Source organism: Papio anubis, chromosome 4 (assembly GCF_008728515.1).
Source record: "Papio anubis isolate 15944 chromosome 4, Panubis1.0, whole genome shotgun sequence".
Lineage (NCBI taxonomy): Eukaryota > Metazoa > Chordata > Mammalia > Primates > Cercopithecidae > Papio > Papio anubis.
This window is the reverse complement of record NC_044979.1, coordinates 156,247,910-156,266,227: the sequence shown is the minus strand read 5'-3', so window position 1 is coordinate 156,266,227 and position 18,318 is coordinate 156,247,910. Positions and strand designations below refer to the sequence as shown.

Genomic DNA, 18,318 nt, shown 5'->3' with positions numbered 1-18,318 from the left:
TATCTTAAGGACTCCTGGGATTACATTGGACCCCCCTACTTTTTATTATATAATAATCTTTCTATTTTAAGACCAACCGATTAACAATTCTAATTCCACTGGCAACCTTAACTATTTTTTGACATATAATCACCAGTTCCAGACACATGGACATCTTTGGGGCCATTATTCTGCCTACCACAACTTTAACTATCCAGTTTGTGGCCCTCCGTATTGAACACCAAGAGAGCTTTCTGAGAGTAACTTGGTCACAAATCTCTAAAGTGAGAACTAATTCTCTTATCATTTCTATTTCGATATATGCTAGATGGAATCTGGTAACTTAACTTTACTATGAACTGGACTCTTTGAACAGCTCTTGGTTCAGCTTATAGGCCATGCTCACAAGTCCTAAGACCTACCTAACAGAATATCCTAAACGCATTTGTGCAAAGTGTTCTCTATTTTTGCCGTAATAAATGACCACACACTTAATGGCTTAAGCAACACCCATTAACTACTTCACAGTTTCTGTGAGTCAGAAGTATGGGCACAATATGGAACAGCTAGATCTGCACAGGGCCAAAATCAAGGTGCTGGCAGGAATGCATTCCATTCTGGAGGTTCTATGGCTGTTTACAGAATTTGGTTCTATGTGGTTGTGGGGCTGAGGTTTCCATTTTCTTCCCAGCATTCAGCCTGTGGTTTCTGTCATCTTCCTAAAGTCACCTCCATCCCCTGTTTTTGGTCCCATTTTCAATGCCAGCAGATGTGGTGGCGCCTTTCTCTTACTTTGACTCCCTCCATCCTCCCCTTCTGCATCAACTCACCTCTACCATTATTTTTTGAGGCATTTATCCAACTGATCCATTAGCTCCCTCTGCTGCTTGTAAACACTGATGTGACAACACTGGACCTACCTGGATAATCCAGGATAATCTCCCTAGTTTAAAATCAATTATGAGTTAATTAATTCTACCTTCAAAGTCCCTTCCTAGCAGTACCTAGATGCGTGTTTGATTGAATAACCGAAGTATGGGAATCTTGAGAAACCACTTTCAGAATTCACCCGACTACATGTAGAAACCATTTTTTAAGATTTTTTTTCATTTCTATAGCACCTTTCAAACTTTCACTTATGCAAGAGCCATAATTAAGTAAATCTGAGAAATAAAAACGTATACCCAAATATTAGTTAGGTACCAGTAACATATACCCAGCTAGGAATCTTTATTCTATGTTTCTAGGTCAGATGGGCTGTCTTGTACACTCTTGTTTTTGGACTTTGTGCTCTAGGGTTTGTGCACAGGCTTAGACCACTATATGTAATTTACCTACGTATTGATTTTCCATAAGTGTTGCTTATACTGAGCAATCGCAAAGACCTGGTGGTATGGTGTGTTATGATTGTGGTCAAATATCAGATATAGACTTTACTTCTTTCCTTCTTGTCTGACTGTCTCACATACCATGACAGCAGAAACTGGAATTTCTACCCAGATAAAAACTCCCTGGCACCCGCAGCATTTCTCCTGTGCTACGTACACCCCTTACACCTTCAGTCATTACATTGCTAGTCCTTCTAAGTTTAAAAAACAGCTTTGTTTCTTTGGGGAGTTTATGATTCTCAAAGATAATCACTTGCCCTGAGTTAACAGACAAAACTTCAACCAAGGTTCCCAAGTTACCTGCTCCAACCAGGAGACACTTGCTAAAGACTTTAGGATTATTTTTTTCTTTTAATTTGTGTCATGTAACTCTGGCCTATTATCCAGGGTTTTCCTACCTGGACCTAAAGGAACCTGAAGCAAACTCTCTTCATATTTCCAGAGGAAAGAAATCCTCATTCAAATCCTCACCAAGGTCATGTATTGAAAGAACACGTCTACCTATCCTTGAAGCCCCCTTATTCACCATAACCAAGACTGATGAGATATAATTAATAAGCTAGAGAGAAGGACCTGGGCGTGTGTGGTTCAGCCCCTGGCTAAGGACAGGACAATGCATTTGGCTATGTTCCCTAATCTTACAGTAATGCTACTGGGGCAAGCTGTAGTTTTGTATGGAGAAGTGCAACTCAGAGAGCAAGTATTAGAACACCAGATTGTGGCCACGTATCTAGGTCACGTCCTTCCAACCAGTTTTAGCAGTAATAAAGCTAAAGTTTTGTTCTCCATCTGTCCAACTCCATGTCTATTTCTCAGTTGGTTTGTAATTCACAGGGGAAGAAAAAAATGTGATTAATTATGATCCCTCAAAACACAGCAGTACCCTACATCTGCTCTAGTTTTTAATCGACCCTTCCCCCACATACTCCATTTATTCACTGTGATTTTTCTACTTCTTCTGTTTTTTGTTGTATTTTCTTTCCCAGATGTTAGAGATTCCTCATGCCAGATAATTAAGGGTCTGGGATTTTGACTATCTGATTTTCCTGTTGCCCAGAATAGTGCCTGGAACATAGTCCAAAGCCACTAGTTATTTATTGACTATCTCTGCCCAAATTACATGTCAAAAATTGCCTTGGGCACAGTAAAACTGAGACCCAAAGTCCTGATACATAGTCTCAGGGTTTTGAAAGAACAGGTCTAGCTTTCCTTGAAGCTCCTTAAACAGTGCCTATTTTGGTTATAAAAGAATATTTTATCAGCATTCAAATTCAGCTCATATTAATATTAAATTTTAGCTTTCTTCTTACCGTACTATTTATATATTTTCCCATCCAAGTGGAAAGAGGCAGGAAAAGGAGTTAAACAATATTGTTTCTTTTCTGTTCATGAAAAGAATCTTCATCAAACATCTTACAACATATACACATAAACACAGGCATGCATGCATGTACACGCACACACACACACACACACACACGCTACTCTGTTTATTTTATTTTTATTTTTTTGAAACGGAATCTTTGCTCTGTTTCCTAGGCTGTAGTGCAGTGGCATGATCTCGGCTCACTGAAATCTTTGCCTCTCGGGATCAAGCGATTCTCCTACCTCAACCTACTGAGTAGCTGGGATTACAGGCCTGCACCACCACCCCTTGCTAATTTTGCTTTTGTTTTTGTTTTTGTAAGTAGAGGTGAGGTTTCACCATGTTGTCCAGGCTGGTCTTGAACACCTGACCTCAAGAGATTTGCCCACCTTGGCCTCCAAAGTGCTGGGATTACAGGCACACATATACTCTTGAAGAGACTGAAAACATGTATGAACTCTATTTATTAGAGCAACGTTTAAGAATTATTAGTTTAGTAGAGTTTCTGTGTTAAAAATGATCTTTATATGTATTCTTTGAATACCTCAACAATGCTGCTCTCACATGAGTACATCTCTATGACTGTGTTCCATGCAGCATTGCCAAAATCATGGTATTCTGAAAGGTTCTGATGCAGTATGCTTTCCTCTTTGCATAATGATGAGCACATGCATACACCGATAATTTTATGCACATAACTTCGCTAGTCATGCAGCATCTGGGTCAGCTCCCAATACTGCACCATATTTCCATTATCACGATTGTTTAAGGCTTTGATCATCACAAATAAAATGATCAGTAAAACTTCAGTACCAGCCTCTGACCTTCAATATTTCACGTCCCTCAATGTATTCAAAAGACTTCTAAAATCAGCGTATTTCCAGGATTATATCACTCCACTTGCCAAGAGTTTCTTTTAGTACTACTTTAAGCTGAAATTAATTATATCAGAGTTTAAGTCCTTCTAATAAGACAATGCTAATTTCCTTTTCATTTTTGTTACGTATTTGAGGCAGTAATAATTCTGTTCAACCATATATACACGTATATATACACATATTAGATACACATATATACATATATGTATTACATATATGTGTATATATATAGTGTATATATACACATACATATAGAATATATATACATATACACACACACACACCATATATATATTCCCTCTGGTACCCAGAGCAGTGTCTAGCACATAGTCAAAACACACTAGTTATTTATTGACTATCTCTGCCCAAATTACATGTCAAATATATTTGAGGGTCTAAAACTTGATTGTAAGTAGTTCTTCCTTATAATGCCTTGTCCTGATAGCACATTCTGTATTTTCTCAAGAAACACCACTTAGGAGTTCCTAAAGACAATTACTGGGATTGGTAAGAAGAAATCAAGTTTCAAGGCATTGCAGCTAATTGGCCAATTATCCTGGCACCCATATTACATATGTGACCCTACTCAAATTAAGTTTTCACTAAGCTTTGCAAAATATAGTAAGTGCGTCTCCGAAATGATATATCATGGAAAGAATAATGGAGCTAGCTATTTAGAAATACTGACATTACTAAAGAATGCAGAAAATGGGTAATTACCATGCTTATTTCAACAATCTCAATCTATAAACATTTTTCATAAAATTCTTTACTTGGAAAGACTGTAATTCTCAAAAATTGGAAAGCTACACAAAAATAAGTGGAAAGCACAAAATACACCCACACAACACCATGAGCTCCACTTCCTACACATCTTTAGTAGGAGCGAAATTCATTCAGAGAAGCAAGGAAAATAAACATTTAGAATGTAGTTTTGTTATGTCTTACCAGGTTGAGCTTAAAGTAGAAGTTGGTGTTCAGGTACTGTCCTCCAAAATGAATCACAAAGGTTTCAAGGAAAAAATGTGTACTTTGTGTCAACCGTCAAAATGTGGTTGTCAAATATTCAGTTCAGTTGATCTGAGCTGATCAAAAGGTCTATGATCGGAAGGCCTGGAACGTCCTCCGATCACCCCTAAATACTCTGTGTATGTTTACATTAGGCAGGTTTTATTTTATAAGAGATATCAAAGAGCAGATTATGTACTTCTTCATAACTACTTGGAGTATAACTTGTTATTTTATGTTTTCAGTTGATGCTATATCCATATGTTAATATAACATTATAACACAATGGACAGCCATTTTCGTATAAAACCTGAATACTAACAGAATGTTTTTCAAAGGGGCCTGAGTCTTTGGAGAACTGTAGACAGAAGAACAGGATTCCTTTTAGGTGTAAAAGGCATACGGATGCTGTAATGTGACACATCTCTAAAGCATTATTCCTAATAGCATCTACTCAGCACTTTTATCTTGAAAATTCTTGATAAAGTACGCATTACTCAGAATCTGGGCAATGTAGTTTCCCAGTATATTGGTAAGAGATCACGAACTATATATCATACGTTAAATAACTTAACAGTATTATAATGCTATTCATAAATCTGTTTAATATTGGGAATCATCTATCAAGAACTGTGTCTTTAGCTCTAAAATAATTTAAACTCTAGTTTAACCTTTAGTCAACGGTTGCCCCCTTAGAACTTAGTATGAACGTTAGAAGTTAAATATACCACCCATTTCATTCCCATTAGAAAAATGCTCACCTTTCTATTTGCTACAGCTGGTATGAATGAATCTAGCAAATCTAAATGTCATTTTAGGTCATCAATTAAAAAGTAAAAAAGAAGATGAGTCATCATTCCTTATAGATTAACAGGCAACTAAATATCATTAATTCATTCATACATTCACTCATTTGAGGGACAACTAGTTAGTGATCTATGTTTTAAAAGCACAGATAGGCTGGGCACAGTGGCTCATGCCTGTAATCCCAGTGCACAGGTAGGCTGGTGAAGTATCCACGAGTCAGTCGAAGCCTCCTGGCTAGCCATCCCATAAGCTGTAGTGAAACCCCGTCTCTACTAAAATACAAAAATTGCTTGGGGCGTGGTGGCGCCTGTAGTCCCAAGGAGGCTGAGGCAGGAGGATACCGTGAACCCGGGAGGCCCGAGGTGCAGGGGCAGGGGTCAGCCACTTTCTGCCTCCAGCTGCAGAAGGACTCTGTCTCAAAAAAAAACACAGATAATTGCAGATTCACATACAAATGTAAGTAATGTAGAGATACCTCATGTACATTTTGTCCAATTCCTCCAGTGGTAATATTTTGCAAAACTATAGTATCGCAACCATGATATCTTCACTGATATGCCCACCTCTCTTAGCTTTCCCCAGGTTTACCTGTATTCATTTGTATGTGTGTATAGGTGTGGGTATTAATCTCTCTACAGTTTTATCATCTGTACATCTTTGCATGTCTACCACAACAGTCACAGGCATGACACCAAACACTGCCAATATCACAAGGCTCTCTCTCATCTTGCCATTTTGTCCTCACACTCATTTCCTTCTCACTTGCCCCTCGGATGTCGCTAACCATTGACAACCAATAATCTCTTCTTCATCCCATAAATTTTACCATCTCATACATTTTAGATAAGTAGAATTATATAATATACAACTTTTTTGAATTGGCTTTTTTCATTCCGCATAATTCCTTGAAAATTCATCCGAATTGTTGCAAGTTTAGTTTATTACTTTTTATTACTAATATTCGGTGATACGTATTTTCTACAATTTATTTAACCATTCACCTCTTGAAGGACATATGGGTTGATTCCAGTTTTTGGCTATTACAAATAAAGCTGCTATGGACATTTACGTAGAGTTTTTGTGTGAGTGTATGCTATCATTTCTCTAGGATACACACCCAAGCATGAAATCGTTGAGATATATGGGTATTTGTACATTTAGTTTTATAAGAAACTTCCAAACAGATTTCACAAGTGGCTGTACTATTTTACATTCCCATCACCAATGTACAATAGATCCAGATTTTCCAAATCTTTGCCAGTAGTTGAGGTAAAGAATTGGGAATCAGGGTTAATAGGACTTAACAAGTTCCTATCCTCAGGAGCGTATCGTCAAGCCAGGCCAGTGGACAGTATATTTCTACTATAGGAGATAAGGAACAAGGGAAGTCAATATTCCGTGAGAGAAAAAAAGGACAGGGACATGTAGAAAGAAGCAATGACCACAGCATAGAGCAAACTAACAGCACTTCAATGTTGGACCAAGCTGTTCTTCTGGAAAATGTGTGCCCTGTTTTTTTTGTTGTTGTTGTTTTTGTTGTTGTTGTTGCTGTTGTTTGCTTTGTTTTTCCTGCAGCATGTATTCCATATTTCAGTATACTTAGCCTAGTTATTTTCTGTAACTAAATGTAATAATAAAATAATCCCCACTAACACATTAGGTGGTTAAAAAGTGCAACTGCGGTTTATGGTACTGAAACTAAGGCTATTTCCAGAAACACATCGAACATGCTAAGGATTCTGGGGTCAGATTTGAATTGGACTAGAGTCCTGGCTCTTAGCATATGTAAGTCATCTACGGTCATGGTAAGGATTAAATAAAGTGTGTGTATAAATGACTTACCACAATTCCTGGTAAATACCACAGTATTTTGTTTCTCCTCATAAAAATAATTTGCCGGAAGTCAGACATGCTTTTGTTAAGCAAGAAGTTTCTGTGCTTTTTAGAGGAAAGGGCTCAAGAACTGTTAAGTTCGTATTCGGGGAGGAGATGGTGTTGACCTTGGAACTGAATCCTAATAAAGGTATAATTTTTAAAATAGTATTAATGTGTAGGTTTATTTAGTACTGAGTTTAAGATTGTTAAAATGTATTTAGCAATCTATGAAATAAACAGCTGGTGGAAACACTTGATAATACTAATCCGTTCGTGTGTGTGTGTGTGTGTGTGTGTGTGGTTGGGGAGAGTATTAGTAAACTCCTGTACTTCTCCTATATGGAAGCTACCTTGGCATCCAGCCTAGTAGTTTCTCCCATTTCCCACCCTCCCAACTCTCTCCCTCCTCTGCCTTACCCCACACCACTGGTAATTTATCAAAGTATCCCTTTGAACTACAACACATTCTCCCTCTAGGGGAGTTCTAGTAAATAAGATGTTCTCCACCTCATTGCCTTTTAATGACATTTTGACATTCCTTATAGATTACAGGCCTGGGCAACGGTCCAGCTGACCTGTCCTATAATAAGTCTCTGGTTGCCCTTCTTCAAGATAAAGTGCTTCATTGTATTTCCAGTCAACAAAGAGGTCCTGCCTGTTGTGATAATCAAGGTAAACTTGTCCTCCTGAATCAGATCTCACCATCGTGGTACTCTTAAATTACCTCTGAAAGAAGAAATTGTTCTTGAAGTCTCTTATACTCCTTAAGTTTTTAATTACTTGTACTTTATGAAGAATTCTTACAGTAAATATGTCATGGAGTGTGCTGGTGCTCTTAAATATCTCAGTATTTTGAAAATCATTAAATAAATTAATTCATCAACTTATAGAATCTAGGTGATTCAAGTGTTTTCCGGTTATGAACCTCAAATGATCAGGTAGTTTAGAATTATTTCCATTTGTAAATAAACACTGCATTTTAACCTTTTACGTTTTCAATCTATTGCCTAAGTTCAGTAAGTACAAAAGAGTCAATATTTAGCAATGGATACGGTCTTGCCAAATTAACCCATTTTTCTAATAAAATGTCTTAATGTAACTTGTATTTGGTTAGAGATAAGAGAAAACAATATATTGCACATTCAAGTTTGATCTCTCAATGCACTTCCATTATTTCATGGCATGAGAAGCAATTGTTTATTTTCTGTGTCCTCCTCTAAGACACATTATGGAGTATGAGCTCTTGACTTCCACAATGGAAGGTTGGCCACTCCTTCCAATCCCATACTAATCCTCAGATATGGCTAAGAAATTCTACGTAGGTGCTTTGGACAGGTTTTCCAGGATATTTTAGTCCCAATGTCTTGACATAATGCTATGTTGCTGTCTTTGGGGGTTGAGGGGAAAGCAATAATATGGCAAGTATCATTTTTGGGGAACATCGCAAGACTCGGCTAGTGTCTGCCACTGTTTCTTCTCCTCAGTTTTCTGAGGGACACTACTCAGCCCTTGTATATTTTATCTTATGTGTAGAACACACATATTATTTCAATTTTTTAACACAGAGCAGAATCAGAGTTTTTATAATAGCAGACTCTAAAAGAGTAGAATTTTATAACAGACAACCTCTGCAATAACCTAGACCTTTGTTGATGGATCCATTTCCATGACTAGCTGCAAGCTCCCTGTCCTTTTCCCATCCTGCCTCATGTGACCAGGACAAGCTCCCACCCATACCAGATGTCTCCCTATACTTTAAAACCCAAGCTAGGCTGGGCATTGTGGCTCACACCTGTAATCCCATTACTTTGGGAGGCCAAGGAATTTGAGACTGGAAAACATAGCAAGACCCAGTCTTCATGAAAAATAAATAAATAAAAATAAATTAACTGGGCATTTTGTGGTACATCTACATTCCCAGCTATCTGGGAAGCTGAGACAGGAGGATTACTTGAGTCTAGAAGTTCGGGGCTGCGGTGAGCTGTGATCGTGCCACTGCACTCCAGCCTGGGTGACAGAGCAAGACTCATGTCAGAAGTAAATAAATAAAACCCAAGCCAAATCCATTATCAACCCTACAAATGGCAATAAATTCCTGACCCTAGCCTAGCGACCATTAGCATTTCATGTTCTCAAAGTTATCTCTTAATAGGATGCTGAGAGTGGGGAATGTCAAGGTGTCGATAAAGCAATCACATTAAAGTACAAAATCAATATATTTCACAGATTCAGAATTATTTTTACATGAAATCACAGCATACATGAGGCATCAATGTGCCAGTCTAGGTTAAAAAAATGATCCTGTTCAACCCCTGCCTATTAAGGATACAAATCTTATAGCCCAATGTCAACTAGGTTTACATTATTGAACATAGAACAAAGAAAAAGAAAAAATATTTATAACAGTAAGCAGATCATTTTAGGTTGAATCTAAAAACTTACTGAATATTATATAAAATGATGCAATGAGAAAAATTATATTGAGAGTTTTCATAATTAAATTGTAACTTATTTTTATATGGTTATTTTAGCCTATAAGCTAAGCAGATACAGGGAGAAAATGTCAAAGGTTTTTTTTTTTTTTTTTTTTCTTAAGGTCTCCTCTACAATAATCTCCACAAAAGTAGTTCCACCTTTCAAGTTTTCACAGTTTTAGAATCAGAATCTGATATCATCAAATAAACCAAATGAATAAAAGCTAAAACTTACAACCATGTATATTTTACCATAAAGAAGCTAAAATAAAAAGATGCTGTCTTTTACCCAAGGTCATCCTAACAGTGAAAACAAGAAATAAAATTATGACATTTAGTAGATGGCAGCCCACTTGGGCTCTAAATATTACAAAGTCTTCTAACTGGTATTAATATTACAACAGAGACATCAATTCCTCCCTCCCCTGCTGCCTAGTACAGATTGGATTTTATTAGTCTAAAGACATTTAAATGGTTTGAAGTGATAATTAAAACATACTTTTAATATGTTCTATTTTATTCATTGTCAGTTGACTCAAGGTCATACATCATTGTCCATTGTTACATTCCACAATTTAAACATTTTTATTGTAATTTGTACCTTGGAAATATTTATAGCTTAGTATATTTTCAATATATCTTGGAAAATTCTTTCTAGCAACTGATTATAAATAACTTCAAAGGGGCTTACGATCTAACACAACATTTCAATTAAGTTGGTTACTCAAGTTCACAGACACAAAAATTTAATAATGTATTAAACAGTTATTTAATAATTCATAGGCATAGTTTTGCTTATTTAAGTTGGAAGAATGACAATCATACCTGTTTTACAGAACCCATTAAAAAGCACAATTAGGTCAATGTTTCAGAGCTTCTGTTTAATTCTTCTTGACAAGGCATATGAAAAGGAAGAGACTAAAGCATCTGTATTGCCCTGATAATATGCAGTTTACATTCAACTATAATATTTAGTGTTCAGCCAATTTTTATGCATATGAGTTATTTTACTATTTGGGGAGGGGAGTGTCTTCCTGTATTTAAAGTTTTAGTTTTCTTTCCTCACATACTCTCAGTCTCCTATTGATTGGCCGGTCCTCATGCCATCCTGGAACAGGTATTTGGAATGGGTACCTGAATCAGTCTACATAACCCATAGCTCAAGTTTGCGCTTGCAGGTCAGAGATTTTTATAAGCTGTCAATAATTTTGTGTCCTGTTCCCAACAGTCAGGATCTTATTAAATTATCTGTGGGAAAGCACACCTTACACCTTCGTTCAAGTAGTTTACACTCTTGTTTTGTTCTCTTGTGTTACAGGCACAGTCTTGATTCCTTGCTTGGCATGACAGATTCAAGCACAGTGTCTTTAATTCCCATTGACTATTCAAGTTCCATCTCTCAACACCCGCCCTAGTGGTAGATCACAGGATAATTGTGCAGATATACAGACCAATAAAAACATCCAAGATAGATAACATTCTGCTTCTTCCTAAGTGCCAAAAATTACCAATGTACACATTCTTTCCCACTCTTTAAATTAAACCTCTAGTACGCTAAACCTTTTCCCAATTAATAAGACAAATTTTATTTCAACATAACAATATTCTGATTAATCTGTGTTAAATGCTGTATGCGTGCAAACAATTATGACTACATAATTGATAAGGTGTCTTGTACTGCACCTCCATTTTATTTTAACACTCAATAATAATCACAATGTCTATGGTTTAATTTTTTATTTTCTAAAATAAATGTGAAAATTCTTAAAGATGTGAATGGATGTGGTTTTGGCTTGTTGAGATACTGATAAATACCTTGTATAGTCTACAGAAAAGGATATTGGCAATCTCTTCATCCATGTGCAAATTATTTGCTTATAATTTTAATAAAACATAATTTAATATCTGTAATAATCTGATTTCACTGTAAATGTTATAGATACCAGACCAAGAAGCACTTTATATTATTCCATTGGGTTCCTGTTGAATACATGTGTCATGTGTGCATTCATCCTTTAATTAATAAGGCTTACAAAAATAGTTACATTTTCTCCAATTTCTATACCAAAGAACTAAGGTACAAATTTAAGATACCCTACATTCCTAATTGTGATAAATTTGAAAAAGTTATAAAACATGTAATTTTATGTCGCAAAAGCATATAACAACACTTATAACTTAAAGCCATTAAAAAAAACTCAGTTCCCTAGGCCTAGTTCTTAAAGCTTGTTTGGCCCCATGAATTTAATGTGGGTGGTGTTTCTGATGCCATTAAATGTTCAAATCCAGTAAGACTATGTGATATTTCAACATGCCAACGAGTCTTTCTTCAAGGTCACAGCAGCATCATGGATTATAATTAGTTTAGAATAATTAGGTGAATCCACTTTTATATCCTTCCATATACAACTAATTTAAATAAGTTTTTGAATGCTGTTCGATTAGTTAAATGATAACAGAAGTTTTCAAGAGCTTTCACAACTTTATGTTGTAAAAAATCTGTCCTACACAAGGTGTAATAGTGAATTTATTATTATAAAGTAAGAATTTATAACTTTGATATGAAATTTAATGTATTACAAATGAAAACAACAAAATGCAAGTTAACCATCATTCTATCACCCACACCCTACTCTGAATACTCTTCATTCATTTAACTAACATTTGCTAATCACCTTTGATGTCCTAAAAAGCATAGTATGTATTTTAGAAGACATGAAATTGAATAAGTTGCTGAGAGTACTGCTATAAGCTGAATGTCTGGGTCCCCTTAAATGCCATATATTGACACCTAATCACCAATGTAATAGTTTCAGGAGTTGGACTTTTGGGAACTAATTAAGTTACGAGGGCAAAGCTTTCATGAATGGGATTAGAACTCTTATATGATAAGCCACAGAGAGCTACCTTGCCCATTCTACCATGTGAGTACACCGCTAAAAGCTGCCATTTGTGAAACAGGAGGCTGATCCTCACCAGAAACCAAATCTGCTGACACCTTAATCTTGGACTTTTCAGCTTCCACAACTGTGTGAAATACATCTCTGCTATTTATAGGCTACCTCAGTCTATGGTATTTTGTTATAGCTGCTGAATAGGGTAAGAAAATCACTCTTAACATTTCTTAAAAGTTTAAAGTTTTTCTTAAAAAAATTAAAGATCCTGGATATTTCTTCTAAGTAGTCAAATATACAAATGCAAGTAATGTATAGTGTTAATTGCATTTCCTTGTTTTCCATTTCAAATGAAAACAAGTGTAGGCTTTATAATGCATCACCAGTTATTAAAAATCATCTAAACTTAAGATAGAAGCCACATAATGTACACAACAAAACAGGTCTTAAACAAAGATGAAGTACATCAGAATGCCCAAAAAAACTTAAAGGCTATATTCCATCAGATTCTGATTCAACTCGTATGCAGTAGTGTTCACAGACTAATATAAATTAAAATATAATTCTAAAGTATCACAGTTAATTCTGACATGTTGATAAACAATGTAAAAACTAAATACAGTTTTATGAGAAAACTGTGATGAAGAGTCTGCAGGTGTATGTAGAAAATCAACAAATGTTCAGTTTGGGTATTAAAGTATATTTAATCTTTGTTGACAGGTGAAATATAATATCCACACCATAAATGGTAGATTAGGAGAACAAGAAATGAAAAAGGTTTACCATTAGACTCTTTCTTGTGTGTACATGTCACACATACATATACACGGGAATGTTCACCTGCATATATATATATATGTGTCATTTTGGAGAAACTTCCATCAAATATCTCAGAAGTCCATCATTAAAGTGAATGATATGTGTGCTTAGAAAAAGAGAGTTCGAACTTACACAAAGGAGGCAAAGAGTGAACGGAAAGTGGAAATATCTACTTAAAAAGGATAAGTTCTATATTTACGTAAAAATTGTAGTCAGGAGAGTTACAGCAGCTCCTTGCTGTGCAAAACACACCAAAAAGCAATTAAGGAAAATATTTGCCAGATGGCTGTATGCAATGATATGAATAAATTGGCAATAGCCCAATTTTTCTAAAAATTTTTTCTATATAATAGAGAGTAGATGTATCACCAGTCTGATAAAGGTTCTTTCAAATAAAGTGGACAGTTGAACTTTGGTATATGTAAATATTCATGGCAGAAACTAAGGGATCTGTGTTAATCTGAATGTCAAGGTTAGATGACACATTGTCAGAATATTGGCTAGAATCCAACTCTAATTTCCAATATGGCTTTCTTTTCAGCCTTAAAAAGCATCATGAGTTTGAAAATGTTATTTACAAAACAGTGAACAAAACAAATACCTTTCTTCCAAAGAAATCCCTTTGTCAAATTGATTTTAAAAGATTATGCAACACAAGGTTAAATAATATGTGTTTTCTATCAAGTACCCTGTATAAGAAAGCTACTGAAAATCTCAAAAATAAAATATGACCATATAAATAAATTCAGCAATAACTAGAGCATCATAAATAATAATATTTATATTTTCATTACACAGCATGGCTCTCTATAAATTATTGCTATGCCAAGATGGCAGCAGCGGTAGATGTCAAAGAACGAGATGCTAAAATTGTAAGAACCAAAGGAGATAAAGGTAGAATAACTTATACGCGAGCTCTGACTCAGCAAATATACCTATGGCAAAATTGAAGATGGGCATATGCAGTAACTGGAGGTAAAAGTAAACCGGTATGTTATAAGATACTTGTTGATACTCAATAGACATTTGTTGAATGAATGAGTAACTTTCAGTGTTAACTATGGTAAGTATTCTGCCACAATATCAAAATGATTTGTTCATTAATAAGAGGAAACAAACAGACTTACATGGTTGTAAGTAAACTGATTACATATTGGCATAGCTCAAAGGAAGAACTCATATAAAATGAATAATATTAAGTATTTGTAAATTAAGTTACAAATAAGCCTCTACAGTCATAAACCAACCAATCTGAACCACAATGATAAAACGTAAAAAGATCTCAATACCTACACATTTTAAAAAGTCATCAGGAAAAAATCTTAAGTCTTACGTGTCTCCAATACTGATATTTTAATTCTTTACACTGTTGCCTATTATAGAACTTCTACAGAAAAGCAGCATCTCCTAGAGTTTTTGTAGTTTCTTCACTCATAAACTATTGATTGAGCAATAGCATGTATTAGGAAATGCAATAGACTCTGTGATCCAGGAATGAACGATACAAAACTTGTAACCCATAGAAAGTGAGACTACTGGGCAATTGTATAAGCAGTTCTAAATTCACTTACCCTGACATCATTACTGTATATATGAAATGATACTCCAAAAGAACTTTGTATAGGCAAAAACAAATGCCATTAAATCCATGTGTGGAAAGTCTGTGTAGTTTAGGCTTACAGGCTTTCAAAAACTGTATATTCTTATCTTAGAGTATAGAGACTTGTTTTTCAGATTTTCTAGGTGAAATATGTGAGCATAAATAAATAATAATCAGATCTAGAGCTAGTAATTAACAACAGAGGGAAGAAAACAAGACAAAGCAAAGGCCATAGATAGGTAAAAGGAGTCAATTAATTTAAAAGTCAGATTCCTCTTAGACGGGAGTCCTTCATATTTTAATTTTTAAAATATTTGTGCCAAGAGTTCATTTGAGAGTCTAGTGACTCTCAGAATTATAATTTAAATCTATAAAATCAGAGAGAGTTCCAAAAATACCAACTATATTCATATAGAGTTCAATCCATTAAATTGTTGGTGCTCTTGGACTCCAGGTTAAAAATTGAAGATTGGAGTAGCCTGTGAAATTGGAGACAAACAACTGTTATTGATAGTGATGGTCACAGTGGCAAATAACCATATCTGATATACCCTGATAAAAATATGTGAAATATATATCCTAGAAATTCATCCATCCTAAATTAAGATAATATTTTTAATAGATATTGGTGAAACAGAAAATATCCACTTATTAATATTTAGGAGTTTTCATTAGTGCAAGTTAACAGTTTGAGAATTTAACCTAATTTTTTTAAGTTCAACCTATTCAAAATTAATTACTTTTTAAAGCATAAAAACAAAGCATGGGCCAGGATCTGTGGCTCACGCCTGTAATCCCAGCGCTTTGGGAGGCTGAGGTGGGCAGATGACCTGAGGTTGGGAGATCGAGACCAGCCTGACCAACATGGAGAAACCCTGTCTCTACTAAAAATACAAAATTAGCCAGGCGTGGTGGTGCATGCCTGTAATTCCAGCTACTCGGGAGGCTGAGGCAGGAGAACTGCTTGAACCTGGGAGACGGAGGTTGCAGTGAGCCGAGATCATACCATTGTACTCCAGTCTGGGTAAAAAGAGCAAAACCCTGCTACAAAACAACAACAACAACAACAACAACAACAAAAACATGGAAATTCACTTTATATTCAAGGCATGTAGTTATAATACTGTAATGATAAGTATTGTAGCTCACATTTATTGAGAATTTATTTGGTGCCATGCACTATTTTAGGTGTTTTACATTTCTTGGCCTATTTAATCATCAGAACTTCACTAAGAAGTATGTACAATTATCATCACCAGATTTGTATGGTGGTAAACTGAGGCACAGATTAATTTATACAAAGTCACAAAATTGGTAAGTGGAGGTGCATCAATTTTAACCCTGATATTCCAGCTCCAAAGCCAGCACTGGCTCGTCACGACTCTCTAAAACCACTATGTTATGCTCCTTCCCCTTTTAAAGAAGGTCCTGTAAGGCTTGTGCTTCTCAACTCCAGATTCTATGAGATTTGCAAGAAACATTTAGGCGATACTGATGCAGAGACCTCATCCTAGATACTGATTCTCAAGTTTGGGATGCAGTAAGACCACCTGGAAGTCTTTTTTAACATGATTTTGAGACCATCCATATTTTCTGATTTAGAAGGTCTAGAGAAATAGCAGGGTTTAGATTTCTAAAAAGTCCCCAGATGATGCTGAAGCTGTAAGTCCAGAGACCATTATTTGAGACCTGCTGCCCTAGAATACTGGAAACAGAAAATCTGGAGTGAGTGCATCTCCTTAAAGGATTCAAACGTGCAGATAGGAATGAACCACTGCTTTACATTATCTACTTCGTTAAACATGCTGTGGAAGATTACAACAATATATACTAACAATAACTGGGGTTGAACTACATTGTGTACCCAAGTTTAAGGATCACAGATATCCATCTAGTGAATATTTAATCAGCCTGAGTCTTCCAACTTCTCTCCTTCTGGATAATAATTTTATTTCCATTAAGTCACTACACAAACATATCACTATTGTCCTTTAATTTGCCAGAATTTCATAGTCACTTGTTATTATGGAGTCCTATTCAGATTGCCTAAGCTGGGATTCCTAGGAGGGAAACTCGCCGTTTTGTGATTCTGGCATTCACCTACTGGTCACAGGGCACGGCATCTATGTCATTAGGAGTATTCCTTACAAAAAGGCAGTGGCAGGAGCATAATTGAAAATCATGATCTTGGGGAATTGTGTTGCTTTAGGTATAAACTATTTCATATCAGTTCAAAGATAAACTTCTCTGAATTGGATAATAAACTCATATTCGTAGTCTTGCTTCTCGTATTTCCTAATAACTAATAAAATAAATCGTACACATGCATGGCAAAGAAATGGGATGAAAACGGGAAAGTTGTTTCACTTTGGAGATGTGCTTAGTTATCCACACACACGGTATTAGGAAATAGCTGTAGTCTCTCATTAAGTTTCACTTTCATTAGGGTATTCTGTTATCAAACTGCTTTGAAAGTGAAAATATATATTAAAATCATAAAAAGTATTCTCCAATTATGCACTCATTAGTATGTACTCTGATAGATAATATTGGAGAAGAAAGATCTATACACACATTATCACTACAGCCAAGAATCTGTGGACTAGGGTTAGAAAAGCATCAGATAAGAAAACTCTCTCTCTCACACACACACACACAAACACACACACAATTTATAAGACTAATTTTATTTCTCAAAGATGGAACCACAATGCTGTTGGGAGGGTTGACACTTCAACAAAACAAAAAAATGAAAGACCACATTAATTGGAACTATTTTTTAAGACAATCATTTTTTTATTTTTGTCACTAATTGAGTCAAATGATTTTCTGTAAAATACAAGATAGCACTGTGGTAAGTTACACGGCAAAAAAAAAAAAAAAAAAAAGTTTATAAATATAATCTGCATCTTCTGTGTCTGATTTTATGTTTCACAGTGACCAGAAAGTTCTAAGGCTCTACAAATTGCATTTGACAGTTTTATCTGTCCACCTATTGGTTTCTATCTTCTTTCTTTCTTAAACCTTGTAAAGTAACATCTAGAAAAACTGCTAATGAAATACAATAAAGATTTCTGGGTTTTTTTCTTTTTGGCATGGGGTTGTCTTATTTGGAATTCTCAGAACCCACTCCTGAGAGCTGATGGACTACATGAGTCATGCGACTTCTGAGAACCCTCACGCAGCGTTTCCTGGTATGAAGTAAGTGTTGTGACCCATGGAAGTCCATT

The 18,318-nt window shown here is 35.5% G+C and overlaps 1 protein-coding gene across 4 annotated transcripts in view; it reads right to left on the bottom strand.

Moving 5' to 3' along the window:
- The window catches only part of NCAM2 (neural cell adhesion molecule 2), a 549,007-nt gene that overhangs the window by 329,172 nt on the left and 201,517 nt on the right, over positions 1–18,318 (bottom strand). Inside the window, exon 1 of one of the 4 annotated variants that reach the window (XM_017956504.3) lies at positions 7,877–9,119. The exons of the other annotated variants lie outside the window; for them this stretch is intronic. Coding sequence (XP_017811993.2) covers positions 7,877–8,006 — 130 coding nt within the window. The 5' untranslated portion in view covers positions 8,007–9,119. Of the gene's footprint in view, positions 1–7,876; positions 9,120–18,318 lie in introns of those variants that run through there. 4 annotated transcript variants of the gene reach the window in all.